Consider the following 27,846-nt stretch of genomic DNA (forward strand, 5'->3'; position numbering starts at 1 on the left):
CCATAGCGTGAGGCCAAGAGCCAGATGTCCCGGGAAAGGACGCACCACCCCTCCGCGCGGGAGGCCCACCTCCCCACAGCCCTCCTCGGGGCCTAGGGGCAGGCAGGTGGCAGGAGCCACACAGACGTCTGCTCCAAGTCCAGGCACTACTTACTGTCCTGACCGGGTGCAAGTGAACAGCTGGGAGTACGTCCTGCGCGCCAGGCGCGAGCAACTCTACCAAGTAGGAATTACTGTCCCTTCAGAGACGGGCACGCGGGCAGAAAGGCTGCCTCGCCCGGGGCCCCAGAGCCGGTGGGAAGCAGGGCCTGCGCGCAAACGTCGCCATACCCTTCGCGACGGAGGTCCCGGCCCTGCATCCTGACGCCGGCTAGGCTCCCGCGGACCAGCAACAGGACTAGTTCACACAGCGTCGCCACTAGGCGGCCGCCCGGTCACCGCAGAGCCACCTAACCCAGCTTCGCCAGCCGCACCTCCGGGCCCAGGAGCAGCGAACCGCTCCCCAGAAGCTCGTGCACCACACACACAGCCTCCTTTCACCGGTTCCGGGGACACGAGCTAACGGGTACGTATTTTCATTCATCTGTACTTCCAGCGTGGTTTTTGCTTACTTTTGGCTTACTTCGATGCCGAGGTAGTTTCGGCTAAGCCCAGACGGCTGCGCGCCAGTGCTCCAGGTAGCCTGCCGCCCTCAGGCCCACTCGGCGAGCGTCCGACCTTCTCTTGCCGGCATCCCCCTCCCGGCTGCCTGCTGGTCACCACCCCCACCGATGACCAGGCGTCAGGGATCTCTGGGGCAGTGTCTCCGTGGGGCAGCTGGGATGAGCACCCTCACGGCTCTCATGAGACCTCTGCTCCCAGGGCACGCCGCCATGCCCAGAGTCTACAGACCACCGAAACTGGCAAGTCGGGCCCTCAGCACTGACCTCACAGAAGAAGAGCTTCAGGCCGAGAACATGGGCTCTGGAAGCAAGGCGAAGTGAGCAGGCTTCTGTACTCCTGGCCTTCCTTCCCAGCCCAGCGGGGCGGCCACACAAGACGACGGAGACCACAAGCGCAGGCTGTACAGGTTTATTTTTCCAAAACCACGAGACATACAAGAGCAGTGCTTTCCCTGGGCAGCCCCACGGACCAGACCAGTTTCCACCTGTAGCCTAGAGGCTGCCACAGGTCACGGCAGAAGGAAGAGGATCTGCTCCCTGTCTTTGGTAAACAGACTCTGAAAGTTGACAACTCGGACTTGGCCAATACCGCATTAACATCACCACGTGACTGCCATCTTCTCACCCATGCTTCCGATGACAAAAATGCCACAGTGGATGAAATGGGGGGTGGGGGGAGAGGTCTTTCAGGTGAAACGAGACTTGCTGAGGTCACACCAATTTTCTACTTCACACAGAAGCACTCACACAGGGAGACCAAAGTCAAAAAGGAGGGCTCTCGACTCTGCAACAAGTCGAGGTCTAAGAAATAAAGGCAGGAAGCAAGGCGAGGGAAAACAACTACGGAGACGTCTATGTGCTGGAGGTGTGGCGTGGGAGAGAGGCAGGCAACAGGTGTGGCTGTTTCTTCCCCAACCTGCTGTCAAAAGGACATCAGATGGTCCCAGGTATTGCTGAAGGTGGGAACCCTGGAGCCAGATCTGGAAAGCCTGCTTGGGGCTGCCCAGGGCACTCACCCTTGACTCCAGAGCACTTAACACTGGTGGCAGTGATTTGTCACGTATGGCAGCGAGCGGCCAGCGGAAGGTCGGAAGAGCAGAGACGTGAGGGGCGAGACACGTCCGCTCGGCGGAGCGCGGGCAGGCTGGCTGTGGCCCTGCAGGCCACGGCGGGTCCACTGGGCGACCAGGACAGGGCACTGGGCCACGCTGGCAGCTCTGACATGGGCGGAGAGAAGCACACCGCTTTAATGCGATGACGCAGGAGACGGATAATAAGGGAGAGACACTCATGTTCTCTGTACAATACATCCATTTACAGAATCGGCCAGTACTGTGTACAACATATAAATACATGATAAAACATTAGAGGTGCATAGAGCATACTTACAGAAGCCAAAAAGTTCACTTTATACATCCAAGGATAAAGAGTTAAAAATATAAAAATAAGAAACACACACTGCTTTGAAATGTAAAATGACTTTCACATACACAGGTGCGTGGAGATGCCCACTCCCATCGAGTCCAAAGTGACAGGGAGGCTGTCAAGCAGAGGAATTCACCTGCCAAACATCTGGACATCTGACTCACAAGGTCTACAGATGGCATTTTAAGAGGAAAGACAACCCTATGCCCGACCCCACTGTCCGAGCAAGTCTATTCAAGGTTCCAAAAGCTCCTGTGGGCCAGTGAAGTGTACCGAGACAGGGAAGTCCCAAATTTGCTTCGGCAACAGAACCAAAGGTCAAACTGGCTCCTGTCAACGGACAAATGACTGTGACCCTGAGGTCAGCAGGTGCTTGGGCCCCCTGGTGGGCACTGCTGGGAGTTACTTGAACCCTGTCCTGGCTTCCCCAGCCATCAGCTCCCCCAGAGGGAGTAGCGGAAGGGAAGATGGCAGGGAGGGGGGGCAGTGGAAGACTGACATGCCTACTCAGTTCTGGTAGGTTAGTTCCCTTGATGGAGAACACAACCTTCTTTCTTCAGTTTCAAGTCCCTCTGGGTGTCGAGGCAGGCTCCCCACGCCACACCAGGCTCTGTCTGAGTTGCCAGGCAGGAAACCCTTCCAGCAGGCCCAGAAGAGGTGGTAAGTGACAGAGGGTAAGCTTTAGCACTACAAATCTGAGGGAGGGGCAAGAGTGCTCTCGCCTGGAGAAACATAGTCTCTTAAATCAATGATATCCTGTATACAGATGTAGGATCAATCATTCTCAAAATACGCACACTAAGTATACAACTTTTCCCATGGCCATAATTTATTATCTCACCACAAGGCACAATACACAGAGCTTTGAGGGTCCAATACAGTCATCGTGACAGAACGCGCCACAGCCCTGACACATGATCATTGCTTTCAGGCTGCACGCGCACTGCAGCGAGATGCTTTCCACCGAGCTGCTGTCAGTGAACATCTGCAAGGAGAGGGACGCGCTGTGGCTCGCACCGAAGTTGGCTTTGTGGCTCAGCTGCACCACACTCCCAGCAAGGCCTTTGGGAAAGGTGGGGGAGCTGGAGGAATAATTAAAGCTGGTGGAACTTAGCTGGAGTTTGGAAAGCTTCCCATAAAATGCCTGTTTGATATTGAGTTGGGAGGGGATGGAGGAAGGCTCCAGAGGCTGACCAGGCCCCTTCCCAGGCTCTCGGGGTAACTTCCAGAAGGGCAGGTCAAGGACAAAGGGCATCCCTTGCAAGTGACCCACCAGCTCCCGAGGACCAGGCCCAGTGGCGTTTCTGTTCTCGGCATTTGCCTTGAGAGGACCCCCCCCAAAAGTCTTCTCGCTCTTGGTGCCAACAGAGGCAGGCGGTGGCTTTGGAGCCCAGTCTTCCCTGGCGGTCTGTACCCCACCGGACACAGAGTTTTTGCTTGGCCCCAACTTCCGACTGGGAAAACCAGGAGGGGCATCAGAGGGCAGTGGCGTTGGCTCCACGGGTCTGGGTCGCTGAAGGGCTGCAGCCTCATTCCTGGGGCCAAAGAGCTTCTTCCCTTGGCCTCCAGCACTGTTCTGATTACCCAGGGCCCGACCTGTCTGATCGGGAGCCAAGGAGATCGCGTTTGAAGATGAGAAACAAGGGGCTCTCGAGGTAGTGAGATTTCCGGGACTTCTGCCTGGGGCAGCATTTGAATTACTGCACTGGGACACGTCACGGGCTTCCTTCTGATCTTCCGAACTAGCAGGAGAGAACTGCTCTTTGGAATCCACTTCTACTTTCCCAGAGGCAGCCGTCAGCTCTGCCCCTGGATAGAGGGAATCTAGACTTGGGACTGTCTTGGAAATCTTCTGAGGTGCTCCAGGAGCCTGGGTGGGCTCCAGCCTGGCAAGACCAGTGCTTGCTTCAAGGCTTTCAGGTAGAAGAGGCTCCTTTGAAGCTCTTAAAGAACGGGAGCTGCTCTTGCCAACTGCGCAACTGTTTTCTGCCAAATCCTGCAAAGATCCCACTCCCAGGGAGCCGCCAAGGCTCTGCTCTTTCGTAAGCGGGAGGCGTGGGGATTCAGGTTTGCCGGTGACTTGGGCTGGAGGAAGAACCTTCTCTAGGGGCAAGTTACCCTGCAGCAACTGCATCACAAGTGGGTTAGTGGCCTCCGCTGAGGACCCAGGCCTGCCCAGAGACATGAACCTCGGCTGGTACTCGGTGCTGGCCAGCAGCAGGGAATCTGGAACCTTTTGGGGGACTGCACATACACGAGACACCCAGCTCTGAGTAGCAGCCATGCTGTCTGTCCTTGTAACCAGACTCTGGTCACCGTTCACTTTGCAGAGTGAAGCAGAGTGGTTCCAACTGTGTTTCTCATCCGTGTCCGCCACCAAGGCTCTCTTCACCACGGTGGCCTTATTGGGGTCAGCCTTGCTGTTGTCCTCAGACAGGTGGCCTTCATAGTCAGAAGCCGTGTCTGTGGACTCGCCATGAGGACTCAGGGCTTCAGAGTCTCCATTGATTTTCAACCTTCCACCTTCTACCGGTTTGCAGTCGCTACCAGTGCCGTCATCAGCGCTCCCTCGAGGTGGCACTGTCCAGAGCAAAGGGAAGTGGTCAGGGTGGCCTAGGCCCTCCCCAGCTGTCAACTCCCCAGGTAACACAGGAATGAGAGGGGCAGCTTTCTCCCACTCTTCCACGGCCTGGGGCTCAACAGATGGGACATGTTCCCTGGAGTCTGGTCCAGGCTGTCCCACTGCCTCATCCTTTGACAGGCCAGGCACCCAAGAAGCAGCACCATCAGAGACGAGGGCCTCAGTTGTCAAGTCTTCTTGTCTAGTAGCACTTTCCCTCGTGGGTGGGCATGAGTCACCAAGTCCTAATTCCTCATCACACAGTCTATCCTGCAGGCAACCAGCCAATGGTGATTCAGTGGGGGAACTAGGAGTCACATTCACAGGATCCTTCATGGTGGGGATACTGTCTCGGTCTAGAGCTTGGCCAGGTCCTCCTTCCAATACAACATCCCCCACTAGAGACTGCACAGGACAACCCTCTGGGGAAAGAGAGGGTCCTCGATCCTCATCATCGCTTTCCGAGGAAGTGGTACCAGACTCGTGTTCAGTTCTAACATCTAGGTGCAACGTACGCTGCTCAACTGATCTCTCTGGGGCTGGGGTTTGGGAGGACAGTGGGGGCAAAGCCTGGCACGGCTGGTCCCCGGTGGGAGCAACGGGGAGTTGGGAGGCATCTTCCAGCCCACTTGTGAGGACATCTGGAACCCTCTGCCGCGGGCAGCTCTCCTTTCTGAGAACAATCAGGTCCTCTCTCCTGGCTCTGGACATGGCAGTCCCAGCCTGGATATGCTCCCCATTCAGAGCACAAGGCGGCAGTAGTTGTGTTCGCTGTAGATCTGACGCACACTCTCCAGGGGTGCCCGGGGCTCCGCTGGGCTCAGGGTGGCCACAGGCCTCACCACCATCACCACTGCCGCCGCCTCTGCCACCTCCCTCATCGGTGGCCCCGTCGCCACCTCCACCCGGGCCACCCCCCCCTCCGATGGCAGTGGTGGCCGCCTCTCGATGACAGTGGTGGCCTCTCGCCCCTCGGACTTGCAGAGCACGGGCTTTAATGTCTGCGAGGGTCCTGGCACCAGTCCAGCCCCGGCAGGAGGATTCCGTGATGGGGACGATGCGGGGACATATCTGGTAAGTGGGCTGACCTTTAACCACCCAGGGTGGTTTGATACGTGAAAGTTGAATCTGCAAGAGAAGAATTGGAAAACAGTTTTAATTGACTGGGTGATCTGACCTAGGAACTGTACAGCTAAACCAAGATTTTAGTAGCTTAGGGGACACAGCCTCAAGAATCAAATAATTTTCTTTAAAAAATGAAATAATGGCAGTAAAATGGCTGTCCGTGACACCACATCATTCTTAGACGACTCTGCTCTAGGGCTGTCGTATGCCATGCTTCTAAATTTAATTTCTGGTGGGACTGTGTGAGTTACTGCACAAAGAATCTACCACCACCTAATAAAAGATTGAAAAACCCCAAAGGATTCTGACCTCCAGAGAGAACTTCAACAGAGTGAACAAAGCAGCGAGGAAGAAAAGAACCTTATCCCCCTGACCATCACGTCAGCCTCATGAACGGCTCTGTTGTACAGGGCTCTACACTCTCACGTAATTAACACAAACGCCCAGAGCCTTCTCTCTCTGCAAAGGGGCTCTGCACATCTCCTGACCCTCGAAGGGAACCTGGCCCCAGGACAACCAGGAATCAAACTGCCTCCTACCCGGATGGGCGGGACTTTGGGCTCCTCTTTGGTGGGCTGTGGCTTTTCGGCGTGAACACTTTCAATTGTGTTACGAAAGGACTGACGATCTTCAAGCCGGGGCTTCTTTTCGGGAAAGGACGCGGAGGCCGCCTGCTCAAAGGATTTCCTCTTCTGATCCTTGGGTTCCTGATCCGCAGTCTCCTGAGGCAAGCTGGGAATCCTGTCTGGAGACACGGAGGCACGTGCCAGGTCGCCTGGATCGGTCTGCGTCCGGGAAGCCACAGGTTGGGTCAGGAACTCGGTACTCTCTGGTTCGGGTGCTACAGAGGCCGTGTCAGGCAGATGAGGGCTGCCCGCCTCTGCTGAGTCGCTCTCAGCCTCCCCATCCTTGTAGAGGGGGATGTCTGGTGCCACAGACTGTGTGTCTGTAGTGACCCCTGCTTGTTCTGGCTCCTGCTTTTTGTACAGATTCCTTCTGGCTCTGGTTCGGAGATCTGGCCGAGAGCGTTTCTTGAAATGCCCATCTCGCTGCCGGGTGGCTGGACCACGCTGTGGCCGTGCTGATTCTCCTGGGACATGCAAGTCATTCTTGATGTCAGCCTCCTCATGGTCCACCTTCTGATGCAATGACTCTTCTTTGGTCAAACCCAATCTGCAAACCAAACTCACACCATCAGTTTACAGGGCAAAGAGGGCATGCCTATTTTATTGTAGCTGTTAAATATCTCAGAACAAAATAAATCTGTGTGCTACATAGCACTAACCAGAGAAAAATGTATGTTAGCTTTTCTACGAATGGCGTTAAGCTTAACAAGCCGGGCAAACCACCGCAGCCAACCTGTTCTCGCCCCGCGTGCTGGCGTGCACAACTCGGACAGCATCTGTCTCTCTGCCCCCCAAAGCCCAGACCAGGACTCGCAGCACCGAGGGCCTTACTTCTGTCCATAGTAGTCTTCAAAGAACTTTTCTTTCCACTGTTCCACCTTCTTTTCCTTCTCCATTTCCTGTCGGATCCTGACTTGCATCTCATGAGTGAATTCACCTAAAGAGAAATAAAGCTTTTGGAGTGTGTGCATTCAGGATACTAAGGTCTGTCTTATGGAAAGCCAAACCGTGCAATTCCACCACATCAAGACTTCTCAAAATACACATGACTTTGGTGGATGTGGAGCTCTTTTTTCTTTTAACTCTATCTCCTTCACACTCATTCCTGTCTCCTCCAGAGCCACATCATGCTCATGGTCATGACAGAACACGTCCATGATGAGGGAAATTTACTTTTCCCTCAGATAATCAGTCTTCAGTAACAAGCAACACACTGATCAATCAAAAGAGCAAAACAGAAACAAATAAACAAGAGAACCATTCTTACTCCCTGGGCAGAAAAAGGTTAACAGACCAGGCCTCATGGCTTATTCTTGGAAAGGCCTGCTTACAAGGCTAGCCTTTGGCTGACATCTGGGAGCTTGGATTTCAGGAGGGTTCCCACCCCCGTAAATGACATGAATGGCTCACTGTGCCTAAATTGTTTATGCAAACAAGATGGTTTATGGCGAGCACCTGCTTTCCTTCGGGGAATCTGGAATCTGGTTATGTGCCAGGCAGAGGCTTCCCACACGATCAGTTCTGAGTAAAAAAAAAAACCTGGGTACCGAGTCTCTGACAAGCTTCCCCAGCAGATTACATTCCACACGTGCTGTCACAACTCACTGCTGGGAGAACTGTGCACACCCTGTGTGACTCCTCTGGGAGAGGACACTGTAAGCTTGCGCCTGGTTTCCCTGGACCTCACCCCAAGCGTCTTTTCCCTTTGCTGATTTTGCTCTGTATTCCTTCACTGTGATCAATCATAGCCATGTGTACAACTGCAGGAGGAGTCCTGTGAGGCCTCCTAGTGAGAATCATCAAACCTAGAGGGAGTCTTAGGGACCTCCCAGCACACTCCCCACGTTGCTTCCCCATAAAGTTACATTAAGAGAAGCTGACAATCACTCCACCCCAAGTGGCAACGTCTAAAAAGAGCACCCAGTAGAACTCAACGTGTAAGTCAATGCCACGGCACACTCTCCTCCACCCATCTAGACACCACCAGCATTCCTGGAAAGACCAGGAGTTTAGAGCTCCAATGATGATGAGGTGATGCAGGTGGAGACATACACTCAAACAGCAAAAGCCCAAACACTCTGTACCTTCTTTAAAGCTACAGAGCATATTAACACCCACCACATTAATCCGTATTGTGAGGAAAGCCTGCCTTATACTAAATACCCCTTGGGGGGAGTGGGGAAGGAAAGAGTTAAGAGGCGCAAAATGAATGTCTGGATTTTAAATACCAAGGACAAGTGACACCACACACGGCAGGTACCTCTCAAGCCGTCTGAGAACATCCACTCACCATCAGCCAGGCGTTCCCGCCAGCTCTGGGCCGCGTGAGTGAAAAACTCGTTATTCAGTGCACTGCTGCTGAGACGCAAGAGGCCGTCTGTCCCCACCTAGAAGGATCAGGGTGAAAAGCACAATAAAGAAACTCAGAAAGAGAACCGAAGCCCACCCAGAGAGAGGCAAGAGGTGGCTACCCATCTGCACCTGTCTGTCCACTTCAGGCAGGAGGAAGAGGAGCTGCTGCTGGAAGTGGGCTGGCAGGGCATGGAAGGTCCGAGAGTTTATCAGGGCCCGGAGGTTGGTGTTGACAAGAATGGACCCAGGCGTCTCAAAATCTATCTCTTCCCCTCTGTTGCGCTTCATCTGACCTGTGATTTTGAAGCAGCAAGAAGCAAGGTACAGATTTTCAGCTTTTCAAAGAAAAAGGGCAAACGCCAACTGAGGGAAAAACTTTAGTGGCAGCACCCTAACTACCCAGAACTCATCTGCACACACATCCAGCTCACCCTAAGCTGCACATCCCAATTATTCTGCCCAGGTTACTGCTGTTGCCACCAAACCCAAGAGAACACTTGGGCCTACGTCCTCTCAGAGAAGACTCTCTACCATGCTGTGACAAAGGCTGAAGAGGACACTCTTCCCAAAGAAAAGCAGGGAGGGGGGCAGGTTGTGAGCTTCCCTCCAAAGCAGGAGAACAAGCTCCACAAAGCCAGCTGGAGAAACGATGGACGCTGTCTAAAAGCGAATCTAGTTAGTATACGACAGAAAACTGCAGAAGTCTTCCCTGAACGGGATGGAGAGCTATGATCTCCACGCAGAAAGGTACTAGGCTGTTTAAAGCCACTGAGATGTCAATCTCTCTCTCTCACAGAAACCTCCGCAAAAGTTACTTTTATTTGAAAAAATCACTAAGAATAGAGACCTGTGAGACCTTAAGGTTAAGCACTGCTGATGAGCTGGAAAAGCAGCAAGACAGCAAACCCAATTCCCATTTGGGCAATGGTTTATTCTAATTTTCAGAAGCCAAGGCTAGTCTTCTTAATGGTTTCATGTGGCCTAGCTACAAATAACCAGCATGTGGGCTTTGAGAAATAAATCCTGAACTAGCAAACAGCATACTGGCCTTGCAAATAGCCCTACTGAGGGGTGGGAGGAACATGCTACTGAATTTGCTTGCAACCTCAAATTCAACACAGGCTTCCTTCCACTCAGCGTTATGACTAGGCTAGAAAAAAGGGTGCCTGACTGAAACTTTGGATGTTAAGAACAAACGTGACAGGATGCTACTGAAGAAAGAAAATGGATGCTGGAATTCTTTTTTTTTTTTTTTAAGATTTTTTAAATTTATTTATTTGAGACAGAAAGAATGAGAGAGAGAGAGCACATGAGAGGGGGGAGGGGCAGAGGGAGAAGCAGGCTCCCCGCCGAGCAGGGAGCCCGATGCGGGACCCGATCCCGGGACTCCAGGATCATGACCTGAGCTGAAGGCAGTCGCTTAACCAACTGAGCCACCCAGGCGCCCGGATGCTGGAATTCTTCACTGAGAATCTCAGAAGCAATTTTCACTCACCCAAACACTAAGCAGTAAGTACCAAAGGGCCATGCCCTTACAGGGACATATAAGGAACAATCTTATCTCTGCCCACAAGTTCCCTCACAGTCTAGCAGAGAAGATCTACATGTGAAATAACCAAAATACAAGGTAAGAAACAAACAAACAAACAAAAAGAGGGCCACCCGAGAAGTCAAAATAAACTGGTAAAGGAAGTGGGACAGAAGACTGTCCTCTTCTAAGGCCTGCACGGGCCCCCCTTACAGGCAGAGAAATGAGTGCCGAGCCACTCACCTGTGGCCGGCTTCCGGAAGCCTCTCAGGAGCGGGGCAGGGTCCCGGGCGACCTCGGCCTGGCCACGAGTAGCAGCGCTGCCCAGGGCCAGAGAGCCGCTGCTGCTGCTGGACGGGCTGCCGCTCTCGCCATCGGCGTGGCGGCCCGAGAACCCTGAAGGCACAGCATTCCACTGGTCAAAAGCATCACCCGCCGCGCCCAGGGCTCTCAGACAAGCTCACTTCTCCCAGCTCTCCCTGAGACACTGCCCGCCACAGCGGGTGCTGCCGTGGCCCAACCCTGCGCTGTCAGAGATCACCACCTCACGGTCTGGCTTGACATCACCCCGTAGGAACGCCAAACCGCCACCTTAGTTTGCACAGCACTGCACCTTTACTGAGCACCTGCACACTCCTTCACCGGACCCTCACGCTGCCCCGCGAGGCCAAGGGCGGGGTGCACGGCGGAGCCCAGCACCGGAACCTAGTTCAGGCCTCACCGCCACGGTGTGCTGCCCACCAGGAGGCCCTCCTGGCGCCACCTAGGTCAGACACTGCTGCCAGAGCGGGGCAGGCCCCAGGACCTGAGGAAGGAGCCTCACATCACAAGTTTGCACGTACCTGACGCCGATTCCACGTGGGCCCCGTTTACCTTCAGAGGAGTCAGGACAACTCGCGGCAGCATCACCCCAGTCTTTTTCTTTTGCTTGTTTGCCTAGATGCCCAAGGGATTGCAAAAGGAACCCGAATCACCTGCAAGGCCACGAGAGTGGTCCCTCTCCACCACGTCTCCACCCACTGTTTGCTACAACGGAGTTCATATTCGACCAGCTCAGGTGGGTAACGGTAAGAGCAGGACGGACTCATGTTACTAAGCCAGGTGCCGGCCCCTGTGCCAAACACCACTCCAAGCAGAATGGAATGTACCGCCACCCTGTTCTACAGATCAGGAACTTGCCCAAGTTCCCAAAGCTAGCGAGCAGCAGGGCCATCGTTCTAAGTGCTGACTCCCAAGCTCGCGCGCCCCCCACTCTGCACGGTGCTTTCCGAGTTCCGTGCTGGTCGGAAGTAGGAGTGAAACTATCCATCTGTGGTAATGAAGAAAAACCAACCACTCTGCTCTCGGATCCACTGCCCACTTGTAACTGTACTAACAGGCGGAGACCACACTGATTTGCTCCACTCTCCCGACATGCTCACAGCTAGCTGCAGAGGCAGAGTCCTGTCTCGTACGTGGGCTTACCTACCCCCAGCCTGGCTCCCCCAACTCTCCTCCCTACCTGTGAGGAAGCCCTGTAGCTGTCCCTGGGATTGGAAAGAGGCCGACTTTGAGATTCTGCAGAACAGGATGCATTCGAAGACGTTTCATCAAGGGAAACTGGCAGAGAGGGAAATAAAGGTTAGTCTCCAGCAGCTGCCTATGGCTCTCGGCCCATCCTGTGACAGGTACTTACCGTCGTTTTCACCGCTCACAGTGCTGGCTTCGTTTGACCCACAGCTCTCCACGTCGGCTGTGTCCTCCGGCTCTTCTCCCTCCACTGCAACCGGACTGCGGGACCACTGCAGGGCGTCCTTCTGTGACAGCAAGGCACAACTCAGGTGAGCAAAACCCGACAGATCCTACAGGCACAGCAGTCACTCCTAAACGCGCACTGCTTTAGGAGGAGAGATTTAGAATACTGGTAAGTTCCTATCCCTTTCTAACTAACCTCTTTCTCCTCAAGTTCTTTTCATATGTACATCACAAAAGTTAGATATAATTTCGCATTCAGTCCACTCAGTAAATGTTTATGGGGCACCTCCTATAAGCTACACCATGCTAGTTCCGGGGGGCGGGGGGCAGAAGACGGGGGAATCGGGGCCCTACCCTCAAGGAGCTCAACTGAGTAAGAAAGAAAATCAAATTTATTACAATACAAAGCACAGCAAAAGAGGTAGAGAGAGAGCCGTGGCAGTCTGGAAGAGGGGGCAGCTGGCTCAGTGAGCTGGAGGAACGAGGGCATGGAGCTAAGGCCTGCAAGGAGATGTGCTGCTTAAGCTGAGTTTTAAAAGAAGTTAGCTAGCGGGCGCCTGGGTGGCTCAGTTAGTTAAGCGACTGCCTTCGGCTCAGGTCATGATCCTGGAGTCCCTGGATCGAGTCCCGCATCGGGCTCCCTGCTCAGCGGGGGGTCTGCTTCTCCCTCTGACCCTCTTCCCTCTTGTGCTGCCTCTCATTCTCTCTCTCAAATAAATAAATAAAATCTTAAAAAAAAAAAAAAGAAGTTAGCTAGCAGGTGGATGGCTTGGCAGCAGCAGACAGGAGAGAGTTTTAGATAATGGGATGAGCATTCCAAATGCAAGGTAACTGCAGATTTCAGCAGGGGGACTAGGTGCATGAGGGTCAAGAGTGAACAGCCGGGCAGATGGTAAGACACTGTGCTGAGGGACTAAGATTCTGTCTGCGAGGCCCGGGAAAGTGCCGGCGACCTAAACAGGAAGATGGAGGAAAGCAGGCAAGAGCGCAGGAGAGCTGAAGAGAGCGCCACTCCAGACTTCATCTCCTAATGAAGGCTTGGGATGGGCTCTGTGGCAGTCTGAGTTCAACTCCACTCATTCCCAGGCAAAACCAAGGGGCCACCTCCCACCTCGCAATCAGAAAGGACTCTGAATGAATATTGGGCGGTGGGGAGAGGAGCAGCAGAGATAAGTCAGGGTAAGGATGTCTTCTTTAATAAAGTGTGTAAAGAAGAGTTGTTAAAGTCATGATTCTACCTCTTACAAACACACCAGGAATTTATAAAGGAAATCTACAAAATTCTAACTCATCAATTTCATGGGTCCCATGATCCACTATATTAAGTCTTCATCAATTTACTGTCATTAAGCCCAAATCATGCTGATTTAAATTAATAAAAAGAAAATGGCCTTTCAAATCTTTATCTCTTTTTCCTACCACTGTAAATGTTCCTCAGAATCAAAAGCTAAAGAGTATTTTTAGTATTAACCTTGGAATTATGCTTAGTGGCTGCCGTGTGCACAGAATGATGCAACAAACTCGTTCTTTGAGTCTCAGGAGCAAACTAAAATACCATACTCATTAATGAACAGACAAAAAACTCCAGTTCTGGCGAGGGTGGGGGCATCACGCCCACACTGTTGGTGAGAGTGAAAATGGTCTCAAAAGGTTCATGCAGAGCGGTGAGTACACTGTAAGTGAAAATCTAAAAACCTCTTAACCCAACACTTCCATTTCTAAGACTTACACAGGCCATGAAAAGCATTAATCCCTAAAAGGAGAAAGTTAATCAATGGAACTACATTAAAATTAAGATCCTCTGTTCTGCACGAGACACCATTAACGGAATAAAAAGGGCAAGCTACTGAAAGTTGGAGAAGGTATCTGCAACTCATATAACCGATAAAGATCTTGTATCTAAATTGCATAAATCAGTAAGAAAAAGGAAACCCAGGAAAAGAATAGGCAAAAGACTATGAATTAAGCACTGCACCAAACAGGATATCAAAATGGCCGATATTCACACATAAACCTGTTTAACTTCACTAACAATAAGGGAAACACATTATAATGCAAATTAAGCCACAAGGAGAGATCACCACATCCGTAGGAATGGCTAAAATTAAAGTTTAACAATACCAAGTAGTGCTGAGGATGAGAAACAGGTACACTGAAAATGGATCCAACCAACTGAGAATAGTTTGGCATTATCTGGCACATTATCCTACAAGCCAGCAATGTCAGTCCTACGTTTGGATTCCCTAGAGAAATATATGCACACATGCACACACACCGTGAAGTACATCCAGTGTTCATGGCAGCGACATCTGTAAAAAATGCGCTACACACAACCGAAGTGCCCACCATCAGTAGAATCAAAATATGGTAGCATACAATAAAGAATGAACTACACAATATAGGTGAATCTGAAAAACAAAATGGTGAATGAAAGAAGCCAGACACAAAAGAATGCATACTATAATGACTCCATTTGTAAGAAGTTCAAAAACAGGCAAAACTAAACTACACTGTTGGAGATGCAAACACAGCTGGGACACAATAAAGATATGCAAGAAAAGAACTTCGAAACAGAATAGTAGCTACTTTTAAGGGGAAGGGAGCTGTGAGTGGAAAAGTGTACTCGGGGCTGCTGGCTGCCAGCCACGCTCCAAGACTTGATCTGAGTGGCAGGTACGAGGGTGTTTACTTTATGACATTTATTAGGCTGAACATTTATGTTGCATGTCTTTACATTTTTACAATAAAAAAGTTTTAAAACAAAAAATAATTCCAGAATTTCCAGCAAGGAACACTACTGTGGACAGTTATTTGAAGTAAAACTGTAGAATATTTCATGAGAAATGATGACGCACCAAGTGAATTAAGCAGTTAAATTTACACGTTATGATTACATCATCTATTTAAAAAGAAAAATCGTGTGAGCATGTGTGCACAGACAAAAGACAAGAGCGACACGCCTCACGTGTGTTAGCCATCGCACCTCTAGGTGGCAGAGTTCTGAGGACTTTCTTTTTGATTTGGAGTATTTTCTACAATTAACGTGTATTGTTTTTTATGATAAAAAATGACATTTAAAAAATTATAATGCTAAATCTTTGACAGCTAAGTCACTAAAAGCGAATTTCCTTCCTCTAGGTCCCAGAGTCTAGAGGAACCTAGTGTTGATTACAAATCTCATTAAACAGAAATACTGCCCACTTGTTTGCAATTCAAACTACTACCCCAAATTTCCAAAGCCATGTATTTTCAGTAAAAAGCAAACAAAACGTTTAAGAAAATGAAAGCAAGATTTGCAATTCTAATTCTGCCTTTTTAAAGATCCTTAATCTCTCCATGTAAACTTCAGACATCTGATATCATAAATTTCCAAACATTAACTGTAGACATCTGAAAAAACAATGAAATGGGCTACTGAGAATTATAGGCATCAGATAATATGCTCTCAGACTCAAGACTTTAATTTTTTTGCAAGGATATTTTCTATCAAGAAACGTTTTTTTAGCTCTCTTCCTCGGCGCTGCCTGCAGAGGTGGCAGCCATCTGTTACTGGGCATCATGGCTGCCCTCAGACCTCTGGTGAAGCCCAAGATCGTTAAAAAGAGGACCAAGAAGTTCATCCGGCACCAGTCAGACTTATGTCAAAATTACGCACAACTGGCGGAAACCCAGAGGCACTGACAATAGGGTGCACAGGAGATTCAAGGGCCAGATCTTGATGGCCGACATTGGTTACGGCAGCAACAAGGAAACAAAGCACATGTTGCCCAGTGGCTTCCGGAAGTTCCTAGTCCACAACGTCAAGGAGCTTGAAGTGCTGCTGATGTGCAACAAATCTTACTATGCAGAGACTGCTCACAGTATCTCCTCCAAGAACCGCAAAGCTATTGTGGAAAGAGCACCCCAGCTGGCAATCAGAGTCCCCAATCCCAACGCCAGGCTGCGCAGTGAAGAAAATGAATAGACAGCTTGTTGTGCATGTCATATTTGTGTTATAAAACCATAAAACAACAACAAAAAGAAACTTTAAAAAAAAAATTAACAGGTAATGAGTGATCCTTTGCTGAAACCTGATTTAAAATGTTATGAAAGACAATACTGGGGTATTTAAATGTGACTGCATAGTAGATATAGAAAGGTTGCAATAATGTTAAATTTCCTGAGTGTGATAATTACATTGCACTTATATATGGGAATGCCCTTGGATCAATGTATAACCCTGTGTCCTTTTTCTTACTTTTTAAAATGAAGTACAACTTACATAGAGTAATATGCACAGTCTTAAGTATATTATCTGATGAGTTTGACAAATGCTTATCAAGATACAGAACATGTCCAACATCCCTAAAAGGTCCTCTGTGCCCCTTCCTAGTCAACCCCGACTCTACAATGCCCTCCCACCCCACTGAGACGATTGTTCTTATTTCTATCACGAAAAATCACTTTTGCCTATTCATGGCCTTTATGGAAATGGAATCATACAGTCTATACTCTTTTTTGTCAGTCTAATGTTGATGAAATTCATCCCTGTTGCTGCAGGCATCAGTAGTTCATTATCCATTATTACAGAGTAGTATTCATATAGACAACCATGTGTTTACCTATTCTCCTGTTGAAGGACATCTGTATTATTTCCAGATTTGGGCTATTATGAATACAAAGCTACTATGAACATCCTTGCAGACACCTTTTTCTGGTTTTCATCTCTCGTGTGTAAATATTTAGGAACAGAATTGCTGGGTTTGGGATGAATGAATGCTTAATTAAAACAAACAAGAAAACAACTTCCAGACATTTCCAAAGATTTCCACTCCCAGCAGCACTGTATGGAGTTCCAGATGCTTCAAATCCTCATCAGATGGTGTTGTCAATCTTACTTTAGCCATGCTAGCAGATGCAGTGGTACCTCACGGGGGTTTTATTTTTCATTTTTCTGATGACTAAAGATATTGAGCACTTTTTTATATGCTTACTGGCCATTCTCTTATCTTCCTTTTTGAAGTGTCTGTTCAAGTCTTTTACACATCTTTAAATTGAGTCATTTGTCTTTTTATTATAGTTGCAGGAGTTCTTTGTTCTGGATCCTTTTAAATACTGATCATGGGCATGTGTTACTTTTACAAACAGATACATTTTAAACACTTTCTTTGGAAATAATTTTGTATTTACAGAAAAGCTGGAAGAGTAAAAGCAGCACAAAGAATACTTGCCTATACTTTTTACCCAAATTCACCTCCTAACACAAGTAAGTGTTCTTAAAATACATGAAGTATATTAGTTTGGCAAGGCAACTGTAGCTAATGATGAAAATACTACTACTAATAAATAAATAAACCTGAATATTTTCCCCTAAGTCAGATATTTTTTTAAAGATTTTATTTTTAAGTTATCTCTACACCCAACATGGGCCTCAAATTTACAATCCCGAGATCAAAAGTCGCATGCTCTACTGACTGAGCCAGCTAGGCATCCCAAGTCAGATTTATTTTTTTAAAAGAGCATTTTTTAAAAGATTTTATTTGACAGAGAGAGCACAAGCAGGGGAGCAGCAGGCAGAAGGACCTGAGCCTAAGGCAGATGCTTAACTGAGTCACCCAGGTGCCCCCCAAGTCAGATATTTAAAAATAAATAAATAAAAGGCACTGTGAATATAACAAGCCCCAAACACGAATAAAATAGAACACTAAAATTTCAACTGACGAAATTTCACCTGCCCAAGATTAGGTTCTGAACTGGAAAAACAGATAAACAAATCCCAGGTATGCCTTTTCTTTCTTTGTAGATCTAATAAACACTTCCTGAGCAAGAAATGGCTATGGCTTCTTAGGGAAGGCTGATCTAGGGGTGTTGAATATAAATTATTAAAAACTAACAGCATGCTGACCACTCAACAGTATGCTAGAATTCCTAACAATACTTATTCTTAAAAAAGAGATTAAAAGAGAAAAGAGTGTTCTCATTTCCAGACAGTGTAATTATCTACACTGAAGAGCCAAGAGATTCAGACCTAGTAAGAAATTCAGCGAGGCTGTGAGATTCAAGAGTACATTAAAAACTCAGCAATAACATCACCAATTAGAAAATGTAATTTATAAGGAGAATATAAGATACTTAAGAACAAGTTTCACAAAAGAAATACAATCTTATGAAGAAAATAAAACTTTACAGAGAAAGGTTTAAAACTTAAACAGAGAGCCACACCATCTTCTATATTAAGAAAAACTCAACATTGTAAAGATGCCATTCTCCCCAAAATGATTTGTAAATTCAGTAAAATTTCAATGAAACATAATTTTTTTTTTAATACAACTTGACTCTGCTAAGGGCCACAAGAGCCAAGACACTCTTGAAAACAGAGTAAGAAAAGGGAGGACCTGCTTTTTTAGAAAGCTCTAGTAATTGAGCAAAGAGAGAACAGGACAAAAGAACAGAAATCAATCACTGCAGGATATGGGGTTTCTTTTGGGAGTGACGAAAACGTTCTGGGATCAGACAATGGTGATGCCTGCATGACTTTATGAATACACTAACAGCCACTGAACTGTACACTTTCTGTGAGTTCTATCCCAATAAAGCTGGGTTAAAAATGTCTTACTGAATTTAACTGACAGTTCTGAGAACATGAAGGAATTTAACCAGAATCTGTAAAAATCACATAAAAACTATTAATGTGCACAGAAAGTTTATAGCTTCAAAGGTAAACTTCAGCTTTGGACTATGGAAGCAAAATGGTCCGTTAGCGATGTTTTAATTTTGTTATATGAATCCTAGAGAGGAATTAAAACTAGCAAAGCAACCTCTGTGTATGCTTGAGAAAAGACTTCATCATTTTTAAAAATACTTAATGTAAAAAAAGGTTCTATTGAATTTGAACTCCACTTGCATTATCACAAGCAGTTTCAATATTATAGCTGTCAAAGAAAGAAAAGAGCTGTTATTTTAAAAATGAACACACTCCTGGAATACAGTTTAAAGAGAAAAAAAATTGAGTTCTTAAAGACAAAAAAGAAGCTTCCCTCCATCAGAAATAAATTCTCATCTATGATTTGCCACCCATCGCTGCAAAGCTTCTAGTTGATGGTGGCATGACCACAGGGGTCTATGACCCCTCCCCTGAAACCCTTGGATCTAGATGTGCTTTAGAACAGTATTTCTTGGGGCGCCTGGGTGCTGTCAGTTAAGCGTCTGCCTTCGGCTCAGGTCATGATCCCGGAATCCCGGGATCGAGTCCCACATCGGGCTCCCTGCTCAGCGGGGAGTCTGCTTCTCCCTCTGACCCCTCCCCCTCTCATGCTCTCTCTCAAATAAATAAATAAAAATCTTTAAAAAAAAAAAAACAGAATTCAGGATCTCTTGAATTTGGGGGTGGTAACAGTGCATATAGTTTTAATATATCATGTATTAAACACACATTAATATTTTTTGAAATAACACGTATGCATATACCAACTAAAATAAATAGCCTTGTCAATTTGGATCAGAGCTTTGCCACCAAATGAGTTTAGACAGGACAGGTTTTACTGCCAAATGAGTTAGGAAAAAAATTTTTCACTTCTCAAAATATTTTAGATTTTAGGGGTGCCTGGGTGGCTCAGTCTGGGCCTCTGACTCTTGGTTTCAGCTCAGGCCATGATCTCAGAGTTATGGGATGGAGCCCCAAGTTAGGCTCTGTGCTTAGAAGGGGGTCTGCTGCTTTCTCACTCCCTCTCCAGGTACCTCCCCCAGCACACGTGAGCGCTCTCTCAAATAAATAAATAAATCTTTAAAAAAATGTATTTTAGATTTCAGAATTGTTAATGAGATTATGGACTGTAGAGAAAGCATGTCTCTCAGTAAAATTTTCGAAAAGATCTGGAAGTTTTATAATGCTACTTTTCTCATCACAGGTATAAACTAAAATGTAAAAAAATATTAATGACCTAGGAAATGAACAGAGGGTTGCTGGGGGGGGGGGGCGGGTAACTGGGTGATGGACATTAAGGAGGGAACGTGATGTAATGAGCACTGGGTGTTCTATAAGACTGATGAATCATTGAACTATACCTCTGAAACTAACAATACACTATATGTTAATTACTTAAATTTAAATTTAACCCCCCCCCCCCAAAAAAAAACAGCAAAAATACATAAAGGATAAAACACAATAAAAACCCACCTTAATAAATACATTACCAATCCCATCAATCCTCCTGGTTGCCCCTTTTGATTCTGTCCTCCTTCCTCCCCAGGTAACCAGTTTTCTGAGTTTTGTGTTTGAGTCTTATTTTTCGTAACGGTTCAACTATATATGTATATATCAAATTTTTCATGCTTTTGAATTAGCTTTCTATCAACAGCATACTGCAGGTACTCTTCTAAGACTTGCTGTTCATACAATTCTATGTTCCTGGCCACCCAACATACTGATACACAGCACTTAGTCTTTTCATTGCTATTATTCATTCTATAGATATACCACAATTTATTTACCAATTCTTTTGTCTGATGGATATTATGTTGCTTACACTATGTTGCTTATTATGTCTTGCTATTTACAAACAATGGGATTATGAACTTCCTTGTACATGCAAGAATTTCTCTAAGACATATACCTACTGAATTACTGAATGTGAGGGGAGGCATACCTTCAACTGTATAGGATAAACCAAATTGTGGTCAAAAATGATGATTGCAGAGGCACCTGGGTGGCTCAGGGAGTTAAGCACCTGACTCTTGGTTTCGGCTCGGTCATGATCTCAGGGTTATGGGATGGAGCCTTGCATTGGGCTCTGCGCTCAGCACGGAGTCTGCCTGTGATTCCTTCCCCCTCTCTCCCCACCCTCTCTGTTCTTCCCTCCGCCCCTGGCTCATGCTCTAATAAATAAATAAAACCTTTAAAAAAAAAATTAATGAAATGTTTTCTTCAAGCCTCAAAGAAAGCCTCCAAATCACCTCCATTTACCCATTAAAACGTTAAGGAAGTAGTCCACTGGAAAAACTCTCACACATTTGCACATGGAGACTACAAAAGTAAAAGGAGATAACTGCAGTGGTATTTGTAATGGTAAAAAAACTAAATATCCATAATAGGGGACTAGATAAATAACATCAGGTATATTGGTATGATACACTATTAAACAGTAGCTGAAAGAAATAAAAATACACCTATATAAAACAAACAGACCACTCGTTTTTAATGGATCCACATGAATAGGAAGGATACACATTAATGAGTGTCTGCTATTGGGAAAGAACAAGGGTCATAGGCCTGGGTGGCAGGTGAAGGGATAGGGGTAGGGTAGGGTCTGGTGTAGAGGTGTGGAAGTCAAAGTCATTTCCCACTTTCTTTGCACAAAGGCCTGAGCTTCCATTTAAACATGGCGAAAGGGACACAATTCTTTGCATCCTCCTGAAGCCTCTTTAGAATGACTCTAAGAAAATAATAAAGATATAAATGGACAAAGGGAAAAGGGGGAGGAAAAGGCAGATGGGAGATGTCAACAGATGGAAGATGGATAGCAGGAAGACAGGCAGTAACTGACTCAGCAGGGAAAAGAAAGCTGAAGTCTGAGGCTACAGAGGAAAAAGCCAAAAAGCTGGCCAGTTAGTACTGTGAAACCCCCAAGAGGCCAGTGACTAAAGGTCCAGGAACCACTGGACACAGAGGCGAGGCATGGGAATGAAAACAGGAGAACTTGTTGGAAGTCCGAGCCAAAGTTGGACCCCTCAAGTCTCCTCTCTGTCCCCCAACAATCAGGCAATATCCATCTCTAGCCTCAGAAGAAAATAGGAGATTTAATTCTGGCTGGACTGAACCAGAGAGGGTCCAGAATAGAAGACACCAGCTCAAGGAATGGGGGAGGAAGTGAGATGCTTCACTCTAAGCAGGAGCAGTAAGTCAAAGATGACATATAAAACAGTGACGCCATCAGCTCCCTTCTCCAATTCGGCTCCCAAAGCTCTCCTCATGGTGGTAGCCCTGCAACCCCAGCCCTAGACTGCTCTCAGCTAGCTGGCAAGAAAGGAAAGGATTTATCTTCCCAGAAAAAGTGACCAGCCTAAGAGAAAACACCTTCTGGTGGAGAACTGGGGATTTAAAAAAAAACAGCCAAAAAAAAGCACCTGGGTCCCCACTCTCTATCATATCCAACAATAGTGCCCACAAGCACAGAATCTGCCAGTTCTCTCATCGTGAACGACTATCAAGGGCCACCAGATATTTGAGCACAACTGACAGATCAAACAGCAACCAGAAACAAAAGGACGTGAAAGGAAACGGTGATAATGAAGATTTCACAGTAAATGTTCTCAAAGAGATAGTCCCAAAACAAAAAGTGCAGAAGGCTATTTAAAAAAAAAATAAAGGAACATCAGTGAATGTGAGCAATCTGCTAGAAACACAAAATGATACAAAACTCCCAGAAACAACAGCAAATAGGTTATATCCCAAAGAACTGACTCAGAAGAAAAAGAAAATAGGTTTGCCTCAAGAAAGTCTCACAACAAACGTAAATTCTAAGAGAAAACAGAAAAGACAGAAATACAAGATGTTTTCCCAAAACGAAAAGACCCAAGTTTCCAGATTTAATAAGGCAAAATGTCCTGCAAAATGAAAAAAGACGCATTCCACAGCACTGCACCATGAAATTTCAGAAAAAGAACTGAAAAAGAGATCCAAAAGTCTTCCATTCAGAAAGAACACATCACAAAGGAATGAGAATGGCATCATGCTTCTCAAGAACAGTTTTGGAGAATGTAATGTTTTTTGGTTTTTGTTTTTTTAAAATTTATTTGTTTGACAGAGAGTACGTGCCAGTGGGGGTGGGGAGGGGCAGAGGGAGGGAGAGAGAGTCTCAAGCAGACTCCTTGCTGAGCACAGAGCCCGACGTGGGGCTTGATCTCATGACCCTCTGAGATCACAACCTGAGCCAAAACCAAGAGTTGGACGTTTAACTGACTATACCACCCTGGCGCCCAAAACGTAATATTTTCTAAAATTCTTTTTTTTTTTTAAGTTTTATTTAAGTAATCTCTACACCCAACATGGTGCTCAAGCCCATGTCTCCAAGACTGTGTTGCATGCTCTTCTGATTGAGCCAGCCAGGTGCCCCTCTTCTAAAATTCTTAAGTCAAACCAATAATCCAGTACGGAACACAGGATAAAGATATGTAAGGTTTCAAATAATTTACCTCCTACGCACTTGTTCTCAGGAAGTAACTGGAGAACCTGTTCCACAAATAACAACAATAAACAACAAGCCAAACTAAACTAAAACAAAAATTATATACACACAAAATCTAGGAGAGAAACTATATCACAGAAGACAGGTGAAAAGAATTCCCAAGGTGGTGATGAAGGGAAAGCCCAGGAAAACAGATGTATGTCAAACAGGGTAACCAACTCACCCTAATTTGCCTAGGACTTTCCCAGTTTTAGCACTAAAAGTTCTGTGTCCCAGGAAATTTCCCAGGACAGTTGGCCCCACTACAAACATACCAGGAAAAGGAGAAAGGACAGCTCCCACACTGACCTTCAGAAGGAAGACTGAAACTGACGTGTCGGACCATATCAAGAATTTTATCACTATTAACAGCATTAGATTCATCTTTTCTGTTTGTAATCCATTTTGGTTTTTCCTCATCGTCTTTGTTATTTCACTTAATTTTTAAGTGTGTGAAACAAAGCATGGTTATAAAAGCCCAAACTATACAGAAGGTTATGCTCAAAGAACTGACACTGTCCTTATCCCTTTCCTTCCCACCTTACTCCCAACTGTACGCTCTGTTCCTACCCATCCCCTGTTGGGTGACCAATCTGATTAGTTTCTGGTTTCTTCTTGGGGTTCTTTCTGCATGAATAATGATATACACATCTATTTTATTTCCCTTTTATCCTCAGACAAACAAATTGCATGCCATACACAGTATTTTGCACTTGCTTTTTTCACTTAACCATATATCCTGCAAATCACTCAATCATTTCATAGACAGTCTTCATTCTCTTCTCAGCTGCATAAAATTCCATGATGCAGATATACCAAAGTTTATTCACACACCCATTCCCCCATGTACTGGCATTTAGGTGGCTTTTAACATTTCACAAATAAAAATACTACTGTCTTGAATAACCTCATGAATCTGTACTTTTGTATGGTTAAAGGTGCATCTTCAGGGTAAATTCCTGAAGTAGAAATGCTGAGTCAAAGGTTAAATGCAAACGTAATTCTGTTAACAATGCCAAATCCCCCTCAAAAAAGGTTGCATGGATTTGTATTCCTAATAGCAATGTATGAGAGTGCCTATTTTCCCAGAGCCTTGAGAAGAGAAAGCACTGTGATAACAGCAGAAAATTTTAAAGTATTTCAAATGACTAACATAACCACACTGAAGGAGGGAAGGTGTGGAACTAGCCCGAAGTAACTTTTGAACCCGCTATTTTAACTATGTAAACTTGCGCTCAAGAACTAAACTATAAACAGTGAGCTCTCCTTTTAATAGATTTGTTTTCCACAGTGGAAGGGGGCTGGCAATTCTGAAACCATTAAATGTTTATTCTGAACTGAGCAAATGATCAGATACAAAGTAGATAATGCAAGCAAGGATTTTCACTGTTGGAGCAGCAAGTTATAAATATGGAAAGGGGTAGAGCGAGAATGAACCCTACAGTAAGAGTCTGGAATTGAAGGTATCACTATGAACCAACATATGTAAAGGCAGACAAATACAGAAACAGACATAGATGTATACATGTACACTATTCTGAACTAAGAGTATCCTGAGTTCCCTGGAAAAATGGCTGATTCCAAAGCTGGGGCTGGAAAATGTAAGCTAAACCCAGACATCTTGCTGGACCAGAAAGCAAAAAAGTACAAAAATGTTCGGAATGAGGGGGACCGGTCAGGACACGAAAGCCATGGTGAAGGGAGTCCCGCTGGCCACCTTTGCACAATTCGTGTGTTAAAGCTAATGACGGCAACAGATAACTCAATAGTAAAATAAGAATCCAAAAATCCATAATGAATAAACAAATGAGAAAAGAGGGCTCTTCCTTACTGCAGAATGCCAATTAATAAATGTCAAATGAATTTTAAAAATCGCCACTTGACAAGCATCAGAATAGAGATTGTTTCAGGCTGGACTCATTCATCAGGGGATGCTAAAACTAGTGGATGAAAGTTTGATGAGACTAATTACATAAACTCAAAAGTATCTCCTCACAAGATACTTCTTATTTACAGTGCAGAAAATGGCAGACACCACCTCAACCAAGTGACCGAAGTTATTATGAGAAATCAGACAGGGGTGCCTGGGTGGCTCAGTCCTTAAGCATCTGCCTTCGGCTCAGGTCATGATCCCAGGGTCCTGGGATCGAGCCCCGCGTCAGGCTCCCTGCTCAGCAGGGAGTCTGCTTCTCCCTCTCCCACTCCCCCTGCTTGTGTTCCCTCTCTCACTATGTCTCTCTCTGTCAAATAAATAAATAAAATCTTAAAAAAAAAAAAAAGGCATATACCACTTAGTAAACTCATGAAAGCCCACTGTCAACGACAGGGTTTGTCAATGAGGCAGATCTGATTCTGAGTTGATGGGCAGCCACTCAATGAAACAGACACACCCGCACAGTTGGAAACAGAGGATGAAGATACAACTGATGTGTTCCAGCAGCAGACAGACAATATACCTTTCTTCCTGAGTATTAATACTTTAGAGCCCCATTTGGAGCCCATTATACCTTTATTCCTGAGTGTTAATACTTCAGTGTGTACTTGATATTTGCTACAGTGGAAGAATTAATATTGTTAAAATGTCCGTGTTCCTCAAAGCAGTGTACAGATTCAGTGCAATCCCTATCAAACTACCAATAGCATGGTAGTTTTCTACCAAAAATAACAGGTTGTTTTACTCTAAAACTCTGTTCCTCCAGACCAAGACATTCTCAATGAGAAAACCGCAATTTTGTTCCACCACATCCTGACTACTATAGTATCGTTTTCTCGATTCTTTCATTTTCCCCTTCCCCATTCCTTATTGTACATAAAGTAACCATGTACATGCACAAGCATATTGTGTGTGTGTGTGTGTGTGTGTTTTTAACTAAATGGCTAATGGTTTATTTTGATCAACATAAAGTACAGATGGGGTGGGGAACTGCTTCTGTGAGAATACCCCCTTCTCCATTAGTAGCATGCTCATTCGGCTCTTATCTTTGTATTCCAGTAAGTTATTTTGCTCTGTTAAAACAAACAAAAAAGAACATAAAAATCCTTGCACTCCTTGTTCGATTGTAGAATTTTAAGTGTTTTTCATTTATCACTGTAAAACCAAGGACATTTTGTACGTAGCTGTTACTTATACGGCAATCTGTCTTTAAGCAGGGATAAATTACTCTATAAGAAATGAATCTTAGATAGTTTTCCCTTCAAGTCAAGCATCTTGTTGTTTAAATAAACTTCTTGTTTAAAAAAAAAGAAAGTAGGGGCGCCTGGGTGGCTCAGTTGGTTAAGCGACTGCCTTCAGCTCAGGTCATGATCCCAGAGTCCTGGGATCAAGTCCCGCATCGGGCTCCCTGCTCTGCGGGGAGCCTGCTTCTCCCTCTCCCACTCCCCCTGCTTGTGTTCCCTCTCTCGCGGTGTCTCTTTCTGTCAAATAAATAAAATCTTTAAAAAAAAAAAAAGAAAAGAAAAAAGAAAGTAAATAGCCTGTACTCAAAAAATACTAATATCACAAAAGACAAAATTTGTGGGAACTTTTCCAGATTAAAGGAAATGAAGAGACTTGACCAAAAAAATGCACTATGTGATCCACGACTGAAGGTACCCTCAAAGAGAATTTTGTAATTAGCATTAGTAAAACAACAGGCAAAATTTGAATTAAGTATGCAGATTAGCCAGCAAGCAGTACTATATCAATGTTAATTCTCTCATTCTGATAATTGCATTGTGGTCATGAAAGAGAATGTCCTTGTTTTTAGTAAGTACTTAGAGAGAAAGGGACATTATGTCTGCAACTTAATCTGGTACAGGACAAAAACACGGGGCTCGATCCCAGGACCCTGAGATCATGACCTGAGCCAAAATCAAGAGCTGGACACTCAACCTGAGCCACCCAGGCGCCCCTGATGATGAGTGATGAGTGATGTTAAGCATCTTTTCATGTATCTGTGTGCCATCTGTATGTCTCCTTTGGAAAAGAAAATCTATTCAGGTTCTCTGCCCATTTTTTAATTGGATTTTTTTTTTTTCTTTTGGTGTTGAGTTGTATAAGTTCTTCATATATTTTGGATATTAACTCCTTATTGGCTATCATTTGCAAATATCTTCTCCCATTCAATGGGATGCCTTTTTGTTTTATTTCCTTCACTGTGCAAAAGCTTTTTACTTTGATATAATACCAATAGTTTACTTTTGCTTTTGTTTCCCTTGCCATAGACATTTTTAGGATGTTTATGGTTTCAGGTCTCATATTTAGATCTTTAAACTATTTTGAGTTTATTTTTGTGTATGGTGTCAAAAAGTGCTCCAGTTTCACTCTTTTGCCTGTAGCTGTCCAGTTTTCCCACCACCATTTGTTGAAGAGACTGTCTTTCTCCCATTGTATATTCTTGCCTCCTTTGTTGTAGATTTATTGACCATATAACCGTGGGTTTATTTCTGGTCTCTCTATTCTGTTCCACTGATCTATGTATCTGTTTTTGTGCCAGGACCACAGTGATTTGATTACTACAGCTCTGTAATATAGATCTTGAAATCTGGAATTGTGATACCTCCAGTTTTGCTTTTCTTTCTCAAGACTGCTCTG

At 45.8% G+C, this 27,846-nt stretch overlaps 1 protein-coding gene and 1 pseudogene across 4 annotated transcripts in view; one reads left to right on the forward strand and one right to left on the reverse strand.

Annotated features, from left to right (window-relative positions):
* Window positions 1-1,936: 1,936 nt before the first annotated feature.
* ASXL1 (ASXL transcriptional regulator 1) overlaps window positions 1,937-27,846 on the reverse strand; it is a 73,515-nt gene continuing 47,605 nt past the window's right edge. For 2 of the 4 annotated variants that reach the window (XM_035006037.1, XM_035006036.1), the window contains 10 exons: window positions 12,014-12,134; window positions 11,840-11,937; window positions 11,181-11,274; window positions 10,582-10,734; window positions 8,940-9,103; window positions 8,749-8,845; window positions 7,914-7,979; window positions 7,290-7,395; window positions 6,372-7,005; window positions 1,937-5,835 (listed from right to left, as the gene is read on the reverse strand). In XM_035006037.1, coding sequence (XP_034861928.1) covers window positions 2,920-5,835; window positions 6,372-7,005; window positions 7,290-7,395; window positions 7,914-7,979; window positions 8,749-8,845; window positions 8,940-9,103; window positions 10,582-10,734; window positions 11,181-11,274; window positions 11,840-11,937; window positions 12,014-12,134 — 4,449 coding nt within the window. In that variant the 3' untranslated portion in view covers window positions 1,937-2,919. The remainder of the gene's footprint in view (window positions 5,836-6,371; window positions 7,006-7,289; window positions 7,396-7,913; window positions 7,980-8,748; window positions 8,846-8,939; window positions 9,104-10,581; window positions 10,735-11,180; window positions 11,275-11,839; window positions 11,938-12,013; window positions 12,135-27,846) is intronic. The other 2 variants (XM_035006039.1, XM_035006038.1) reach the window with 1 other exon arrangement.
* Window positions 15,608-16,036, forward strand: LOC118011335 (annotated as a pseudogene).

This window comes from Mirounga leonina, unplaced genomic scaffold, assembly GCF_011800145.1.
Source record: "Mirounga leonina isolate KUSES-001 unplaced genomic scaffold, KU_Mleo_1.0 Mir_150, whole genome shotgun sequence".
In the NCBI taxonomy this organism is placed as follows: Eukaryota; Metazoa; Chordata; class Mammalia; order Carnivora; family Phocidae; genus Mirounga; species Mirounga leonina.